The sequence below is a fragment of the Lucilia cuprina genome, chromosome 4 (genome assembly GCF_022045245.1).
Source record: "Lucilia cuprina isolate Lc7/37 chromosome 4, ASM2204524v1, whole genome shotgun sequence".
In the NCBI taxonomy this organism is placed as follows: Eukaryota; Metazoa; Arthropoda; class Insecta; order Diptera; family Calliphoridae; genus Lucilia; species Lucilia cuprina.
The window spans coordinates 67,341,936-67,351,782 of NC_060952.1; the positions used below are offsets into that span (position 1 = coordinate 67,341,936).

Here is a 9,847-nt window from a genome sequence, read left to right on the forward strand (position 1 = left end):
TTTAATAATTTCAGTACGCACTTTTTTCTGGTCACTCATTTTAATCAGATTAACAAAAAATTAATATAATTGACATTACACATAATAACTGACATGTTTTTCAAAGGTTACTTGATCAAAAAAAAAAATCAAATAATACTTTGGTTGAAAAATGTAATGAAAAACGTGTGTTAAGAATTTTTCGATCTCACTCCTTATTACAATAAAATTCGATTTTCCCGAAATCCTACTAGTTCAAATCGCAGGTACGGCTAAGATGTAGGAAATATTGATTTATTTTTTTACAGTTTAATAGCCTTATTTATTGCCTATAAATCCCCATGAGATTTCCTAAATATTTTGAAATTTAACAAAGTTCCAAAAAACTGAGATTGTAGATTTGAAACTGCCGTTGAAAAAATCTAATTTTTTAGACCATAGTATACGTTATCTTATAAAGATAAAAACTAATTTCCGAGTAAATATAGATATATTTTAAGTAAAAACAAGTAGGAAAGTATAGTCGGACATGGCCAACCATATAATACCCTACACCATGATTATATTTTTAAAATTTTTATTAAGAAAGTTTTATGTTGAATATTACCAATAATTCCAAAATATTTAAGCAATTTATTGATAAAAAACTAAAATTTCTAAATGAGGCTTTATATAGGTCAAATATGGTCCGATCCTCGGTTGCGATACAAATGGTTACAAGTCAATTTTAGACGTTTAAGACATTTTTTGAAAGGGGGTTTGTATGGGGGCTAGGGTCAAATATAGGCCGATCCTTACGAAAATCTGCAGTATCATTTATACTTATATAAAACTTATTTGTGCCAATTTTTAAAGAGATAGCAGAATATTTGACGTAATTATGGCATAAAAAGTTCAAATCGGGAGGTACGGTTGTATGGGGGCTAGGTGAAATAATGGACCGATTTCAACCATTTTCAATAGGCTTCGTCCCTGTGCCAAAAACATGCTTGGTCCAAATTTCATCAAATTATCTTAAAAATTGCGGCCTGTACCTTGCGCACAAGTTTTACATGGACAGCCAGCCAGCCGGACAGACGGACGGACATGTCTTAATCGACTCAAAAAATGATTCTGATGATCGGTATACTTTAAGGTGGGTATTGGACCAATATTTTTGTATGTTACAAACATCAGCACAAACGTATAATACCCTCCCCACTATAGTGGTGTAGGGTATAACAAGTATGAATGTATAGCCTACTCCAGTCAGTATGTTAAATGTGGGAATTATTTAAAAAAGAAGCATTAGATTTGTTTTTTTAACTTTATTCCGGAATATTTTTACCATTTTTGGCAAACAAAAAGAGATTTTTTCAAGAGGGGTCAAAGGGGAGTAGGGGAAAACATAAATATTGGATTCATGTCTACTTCAAAGTTATTTATGCAGAATTTAAAAGTTTTATTAATGTTTATATGTGTCATTTCAAGTCATTTTCTGAAGGGAGTTTGTATTGCGTTTCGGCTTAGAATCGTTTTCTGAGTCGATTAAGCTATGTCCGTCCATCCGCCTGGCTGGCTGTCCATGTAAACCTTGTGCGCAAAGGACAGGTCGCAATTTTAAAGATAATTTGATAAAATTTGGCACACACCCAAGGACGAAGCCTATTGAAAATGGATAAAATCGGTCCATTATTTCGTCTAGCTCCCATACAACCATACCCTCCCGAATAGAGCATTCGGGCTCATAATTAAGTTAAATGTTATTTTATGTCAACAAAAGAACTTTTAATGACATTACCGATTTTTGTAATGATCGAGCCTCATTTGACCCTAGCCCCCATACAAACTCCCCTCATAAAATGACTAGAAGGTCAAAATTCACCTATAAACACTAATAACACTTTCAAGTTCTACATAAGTAACTTTAAGGTAGACGTGGATTCCTCTTAGAAGCTATTACGGCTAACTTACAGTTTTTTAAAAGAAAATATCAAAAATAAACAAATAAATATTTTTAAATTTACAATGAATTGTGTTCAAAATATTGGTAATTTCATGTTAATTTAATTAAAAAAAGTTATTAAAGTCATTTCTAAAATAAAGTGGATATTGCAGTAAACATAATTTCAATGTGCGCATGCATTGGTAAGTACAAATCAAAAACTCATGGTGTAAACATATTGGTTTTTTAAATTTAGTTTTTTAAAAACATACTAATTATATTGGTTTTTTAAATTTAGTGTTTTAAAAACCTACTAATTATACCCTACACCACTTTAGTGGGGAGGTTATATTGGGTTTGTGCTGATGTTTGTAACATACAAAAATATTCATCCTATACCCACCTTAAAGTATACCAATCGGCTTATAATCATTTTCTGAGTCGATTAAGCTATGTCCGTCCGTCTGGCTGGCTGGTTGTCCATGTAAACCTTGTGCGCAAGGTACAAATAACCGTACCACCCAAATAGGTCCTTTTGGCTTATAATTAATTTAAATGATCTATTATGTTAACAAAAGTCGACAAAACTTAGTTTTATAGAACTTTAAATGACACTACCGATTTTTGTAATAATCGGGCTTCATTATACCCTATCCCCCATACAAACTCCCCTTCAGAAAATGACTTAAAGATCAAAATTCACTTACAAACACTAATAACACTTTTAAATTCTACATAAATAATATTGAAGAAGACTTAACTCCCCCTACCAGGATAGGGCCATATTTTGCCCTACTCCCCTTTGAGCCCTTTTAAAAAAATCTCTTTTTTTGCCAAAAAAAAAAAAGTTAAAATATTCCGAAATAAAGTTAAAAAACAATCCAAATGCTTTATTTTTTAAATAATCGCCATTTTTAACATACATACTGACTGGTGTAGGGTATCATATGGTCGGCTACGCCCGACTATACATGCATACTTGTTTTTAAATTGGTGTGTATGGAGAATGAACATTAAAATTATCTGACCTGTATTGGTTCCTTATGTATTATAAAGTTAGCATCAAAGAATAAATAAGAAGTGAAACGCTGTCAAAAATTACCTAAGTCTACTGTCTGTCAGTCGGTACCTAACTCTAAGAATGTATTAGTAGAATTCTCAAGCCAACATAGTTGCAAAAAATCGGATTTAAAAATTTAAAAAAAAAAATTATTTCATTTGAATTTAAAAAAACAAAATACATTGATTTATAATTTTCGCCGTCTGGAAGTATACTTTCAGATTACTTTCGGGTGATATTTAGAAGAGTACAAAGACAAAAAAATATAAATACTATATATTTTTTAGCGTCAACGCAAAAAAAAAAAAAAATAAATAATGCTGAAATTTTTAAGTTTCTTACATATGTGTTGGAGTTACACAGAACTCGTATGTGAGAAGAGCGTAACGTTGTTGTTGTAAAAAAATGACAGCGTTTCACTTCTTAGTGTTCAGTGGTTAGCATTTTGATACAACTCAATTTTACATCAAAACACTATATGTAATAATTAATTTCATATTTTACATTTACATTAGCAAACAAGTATGAGTGTCATTAGTGTTTATAAGTGAATTTTGACCTTTAAGTCATTTTCTGAAGGGGAGTTTGTATGGGGGCTAGGGTCAAATGAAGCCCGATCATTACAAAAATCGGTAGTGTCATTTAAAGTTATATAAAACTAAGTTTTCTCGACTTTTGTTGCCATAATAGATCCTTTAAATTAATTATAAGCCCAAAGGCCCTATTTGGGGGTACGGTTGTATGGGGGCTAGTCGAAATAATGGACCGATATTAACCATTATTCAATAGGCTTCGTCCTTGGGCATGTGTGACAAATTTCATCCAATTATCTTGAAAATTGCGGCCTGTACCTTGCACACAGGGTTTACATGGACAGCCAGCCAGACGGACGGACATAGCTTAATCGACTCAGAAAATGATTCTAAGCCGATTGGTATACTTTAAGGTAGGTATAGAACTAAAGTTGTGTAGGGTATAAAAGTAAAATGTATTATTCGCATTCGCTAAACTCGCATTTGCAAAGCCCTAATTTAAACTGCTTCTCTAGATTAGACGCATACATGATATTTATAATATCAATAAATTATTAACACGTATACGTACAGGTGATGTTAATAAAAGCAGTTCAATTTCAAAATGTAAAACTTTTCACTTGAAATAAAGAAATTTTATTTCAAGTGAAACTTACCAACTAACCAACTATATTATTTGGCAGAGAGATTTTGTCTTGTAAGAAACTTACTTATGTATGTCGAATTTCATCGGCATACTCGTTTTTTAAGCTTTAATTAGTGTCATTTATCATACTTTTATGACGAATTTTAACGAAATAAAAAATCTTCTGAAGGGGACCTTATATCGCAACTAGGGTCAATTATGGGCTGATTCATATACAATTTTACGAAGAGATTTAGATCCTTAAAACCCTGTTTTTCTAAAGGCGCCCTTATATGGCAGGTAATGTCAATTACAGGCGAATCCTTATAACGTTTTACAAAAAGATTTAGGTTCCTATAAAACATGTTTGTGCTGAATTTAACTGATATATGCGTCCTATAGAGAGTTATGAGCTTAGAACTAATTTTCTGAAGGGACCCTTATATGGCGGGTAGAATTAATTAAAGGCCGATCCTTACAAATTTTTACAAAACATATTTTGCCGAATTTATCCGTTATAGAAGCTTCTCTTAGACAGTTATGAACGGCTAGGGTTAATTATGGGCCGATCCATATTAAATTTTACAAAGAGATTTAGGTTTCTATAAAGAGTTATGAGCGTTAAAGTAATTTTCTGAAGGGTCTCTTATATGGCGAGTAGAGTCAATTATAGGCCGATCCTTACAAAATTTTAAAAAACAGATTTAGGTTCACATAAATATGTTTATGCCTTATTTCACCGATATATGTATATGCTTACTTTAGCCAGTTAAGAGCGTTAAAGTCATTTTTTTTTAATAGACATATAGACGGACGGACATGGCTAGATTGTCATTATAAAAATGTTCATATTCCCAGAAATTAAAAGGGTGTTAATATAAAAGTAGCTGGTGGATGGTACATATTTAAGGTTCGGTCTAGCCGAATATCGCACTCTAACATATTTTATTTAATTTTTGTGGCAAAATCTGTTGACTTGGTGGCATATTTTATGAAAAGAGTAAAAACTAGGTCTGTTCGCTTACTCGATAATTTGTTACAATTGTTAGTAGACTCCGTTTGCGTACTTTTTAAAACTTGCAACGAGAGAGTTAGAAAACGAAAACAAATTACAGTTGGTAGATAGACAATTTTTGGATTTTACTGGATATTTTTCCCCAGTAAATAATATCATAATTTGGTTTTTAAATGAGTTAGTCTGTTATAAAAACCTATAACAAATATTGTCAATCTAGGGCTTTTAAAACATTTTCTTTTAGCGATTTTGTGTAAATTTTTATTTGAATACTTAATATATCTATAACAAGAAGTTTAAAGCAATAATATATTTTTAATGATATTACATTTTTGTAACTTTATAAGAAAAGTTATATTTTAATTGTTTTTAGATGTTTTGTTAGTGATTAATATTTCAGCAAAACGGCCATTATACTATTTATAAAATAAAGCTTGCAATTTTTTGCATGTTAGCGTTTGAGTACTTTTAAAATATTTTTTTAATTGAAAACAAATTACAAATTATTTTCTATCAAAAAGTTATTGGATATTTTTTACTAGAAAGTATGCAAACGACCTAATATTCTTTAAAGCCCAGCAAAAACTTTCATTACCTAGTAATTTAAAAATTAATCATTGAATCGCGTAGAAAGTAATTACTCTTGGGGTGAATAACTAATTATTTTTGTTTGACGAGGTTCAAATAATATGTACCTACCTGAAACAAATTAATAATTGATTACTTATTTGGGCTATAACAAATCCAAGTTGCATTGTTCTTTACCAATTACCAAAAATTTCATATTTTTTACTGGGAGTTTACAAAAAACCGGTCTTAAGCCGAAAATGTACATGAACATTATTGAATATAAATTTAATTCCATGAAAGATATACATTTAATTGAAATATTTTCTCTGTGTAGGGATTATGTTTTATATTTGTTTGTGATTTAAATATATAAAGAGAAATGAAATAAAAAAATAACTTACTTAAAACGTTGAATGAGTTTTTCGATGACAAATGAGTAACAAGCACACGACAATGAGTACATTGCCATACCCCAACATCCGAAACGAACGCCTTCTTCGTATAAGATTTGTGCTTGTGAACCCTCAAGAGCCTTGGGGTCACCGTTGAATACAGCTTCACCCACAAAATCCGTAAAATACAAAGAGTAGCAGACATGAGCCATCCAACAGAAGAGATTTGTGAGACATACCATACGCAAGGAGTGTGGCATATAAACAATAGAGAGTAAATAGTGTGACAGATTTTCAACAGGTTGTTCGGCGGCAACATTCTCACTATCGTTTATGTTGGGATATATTTCTTCTTGTTGTTGAATACCATCGGTTGCCATAAATGAAGTCTCTCCAATTTCATTTTCATCTGCATTACTCTTAAAATAATCCGATTGCTGTTGGACATCGTTAGATGTCAGCTTATCAAACTAAAGGAAGAAAAATGTTAAATTGTATTTTATTATATTATAGAAAATACAAGGGTGGGTTTTTTATCTCTAATATGGGAACTTACAATTACTTCTAATTAGGAATAGAGCAATAATTAATTACTTATAACTTTATTTAAGTTTTTCTATTACAGTTACATGAAACTGTTATTGGAAACAATTTAAATAAATATACTCAGTAGAATTAAAGCTGCATAAAAGTGAAATTAAAAAATTACTGCATATTTAATTAAATTGAATGTATAAAGGAGATATATCTACAATTCATTTTATATTATAAAAATCTAATGAAAAATCTTGAAAAAAATATATACAAATTTTTGCAAGTAGTAAATGCAGAACAGAAGAAAACATGTTATTATATTTCATAGTGGTTTTTTTAATGTTTTCAAACTATCAGCTTATATCCTTGATTCGTTATTACGAGCTCAATTTTAATTTTACATCAGCAAATTTCCATTTTAGCACAAACTCTATAAACATACATTCATAAATATATAGTAAGTGTGACAAAAAAGTACTAAAAAGGTTGTAAATTTTTATGTTCTCACTCACTTAAGCGTTATAAGAATGTCTAGCAGAATTGTTGAATATTTGGATCCTGAGTTATACATAGGTATATACAGAATATATATTCTTTAAAGGATCGGAAATTTATATCGCTAAAATTACAAACGGATAACATATTTATATATATATATCCTCTTCACGAAGGTGAAAGGTATAAAAACATAAACATGGAGTGAACAGTGGACAAATTGTGATCAAAATTAATATTTAATAAAGCCAATGAGAAATAGTGAAAACATATAACATTATGCATTTTTATTTGTTTTTCTTACTTCTTAGTATTTAAAATATTGTAAAATATTTTTTAATAAAAAACCCTATTTATTGCAATTGTAACTATGTAAAGGTATGAGAAAAGTGGTTACTAATATAGATTAAAACAATAAGTTGCCCACTGTCATTTTTATAGTTAAATATTTAAACCAATATTGCCCGAGTTACAATATACGCAGAAAATTTCAATTATATTCGCCTGATGTCGTAGTAGTTAGTTCATGAATAAAATCTACTAATTCCCCGCTAATACTTGGTAATGTCTTGTACTTATATAACAACTTACATTTCAATACTACTATTTAGCGTCTGCACTACTTTTAAGTTAGATTAGAATTTTATTTTGAGTTTTGCCGATTTATGTGCACTACGGAACTCTGGTTTTTACACACACACACACAGAAAGAAAATAGCTTTGCTGTGTGAAAACCATTATAAAATAACTTAGCAGTGGTGTTTTAAGTAAGAGTTTAAAAAACAAAATAACCCTTTTAACACCTTATTCTGTGAATACTTATTTAAGTACTGATTTGTGAGCGAGCGTGGTAAGTACTTGCCTCTAATGTCATCAAAATTAATCAGTTAAACTACTAATGAAGAAATAGTGACACGCTTTTCTAACATTTTACATCATTACTTTTCAATGAAAGTTTTTGATGGGTTATTATATCCTAACTGTAACTATATTGTATTTAGATGATAATAGCACAATAAAATTTGAATAAAAATGATTACTTACCGGATTCTCATTAAGTTCAGATGCATTATATTCGGTATTTTCTAACGTTCCATAGTTTATAGCACCATCTTGTAAATGATCCGTTTCTGTTCGCGCCGATTTAGAACTTTTAGATGGAGCTAGGGCCCACAAAGGTATTTCCTTAAAACTAGTCACCGTGAATGTCACACACGCGATAAATATGAATGTTATAATCGTGAAAACTGCTTTTACATGACCTCCCAATCGACGGCCAAGTGATGTATCATCCCAATTAATGCCACCCATTGAATAACCCATGAAACCACCAAGTCCAGCCATAATAGTAAAAGTTGAAAGACCTTTAGCATGATCATCTGTTATAGATTTTTGTATGTGAATGAAAAAAAGTAAAATAATAAAATAATACAGTAGTTCTAAATTATTTTTATAGAAAATTCTCATATACCTGGCACACAAACATCTAATAGATATGCTCTTGAGGGGCTTTGGCAAGCATCAGCATCAAAATCCAATAGAACTGTTCCAAGTACTGTGAAAAATATTCCCCATGGATGAGATGTCTTTTGGATTGTTCCCAACTCTGTTTTAGATGCTGTTGCACGATGTGGAGAAACATTTATGTTATTGTGCGTCGTACCATTTAGTGTTAAATTCATGGCAGAGATTTGAATGTGTGGATCAATGTCACCAAATAAATAACCCAAATCCTCACCATTGGGCACCAACAGTAATCCTGTTATTTTGTTTTTTATAGACATAGAAAGCGTATTATGATATAATTTAAAATTAAATTTAAATAAGATTGTAGCAAAATTTATTACCAAGAAAAACACCAATAGACAACAGAATAATGAACGGTCTTCTACGTCCCATATTTAGTTTACAGCGGTCGCTCATAGAGCCAAGAATTGGTGTAAGAAAGAAACCAACTAGAGGCGACAATGCCCAAACTAAAGTCATGTGTTGATGTTCAACGCCAATCTTTAAAAGGGTGGGTGACACGAAAGCCGTTTCAGCAGCATATGAAAACTCAATACCCATTACAGCAGCAGATACACGAACTAATTCCATGCGAGATTTATGTCTAAGTGTATCATCATTAGAAATACAGTTGTTTACATTGAAATACAAAGAATATAACAATAAACGACAAAGGATTTAAATAAAAGACATACAATGTTAAAATATGTACATAGAGATGGATATAATATAAAAATGGATTTATCTATGAATCTAAATGTGTTTATATTCAAGAATATGTTCATTTTAACCTGTGTCCTTTAATTTCATCTTTTTCATATTTTAGTATTAAGTATGACAGAACAGAATACATTTGGTGTTGAATAAAATATTTGGACAATTTTTCAAAATTATTTAGTTAATTATTTTATTAAAGACTATAATATTGTATATACAATAAAAAAATATAATTTTATTATGAGCCACGCACAACAACACCTAAATCACCCCACACAAACCACCTTTCCCGCCCACCGAAATATAAAACACAATTTAATACAATATCATCAGTTAGTATAAAGCTTTTTTATTTGAACTGTTTATCTTAAACATAATACAATTAATTCTTACAACCTAATTATATAGTTAATTCCTAACACTACTTATTTTCTATAAAATAATCTGTCATATCGGTATACATATCCAGAAGGTAATATAAGTCCTTTAAATCTTCC

General features: G+C 30.4%; 1 protein-coding gene across 1 annotated transcript in view; it reads right to left on the reverse strand.

The window, feature by feature from the left end:
• LOC111686037 (proton-associated sugar transporter A) overlaps positions 1-9,257 on the reverse strand; it is a gene marked incomplete at its 5' end in the record, with an annotated part of 31,491 nt that extends 22,234 nt beyond the window's left edge. Inside the window, 4 exons of the mRNA XM_046947891.1 lie at positions 6,108-6,568; positions 8,172-8,506; positions 8,599-8,886; positions 8,975-9,257. Of these exons, the coding sequence (XP_046803847.1) occupies positions 6,108-6,568; positions 8,172-8,506; positions 8,599-8,886; positions 8,975-9,257 (1,367 nt within the window). The remainder of the gene's footprint in view (positions 1-6,107; positions 6,569-8,171; positions 8,507-8,598; positions 8,887-8,974) is intronic.
• Positions 9,258-9,847: the final 590 nt, after the last annotated feature.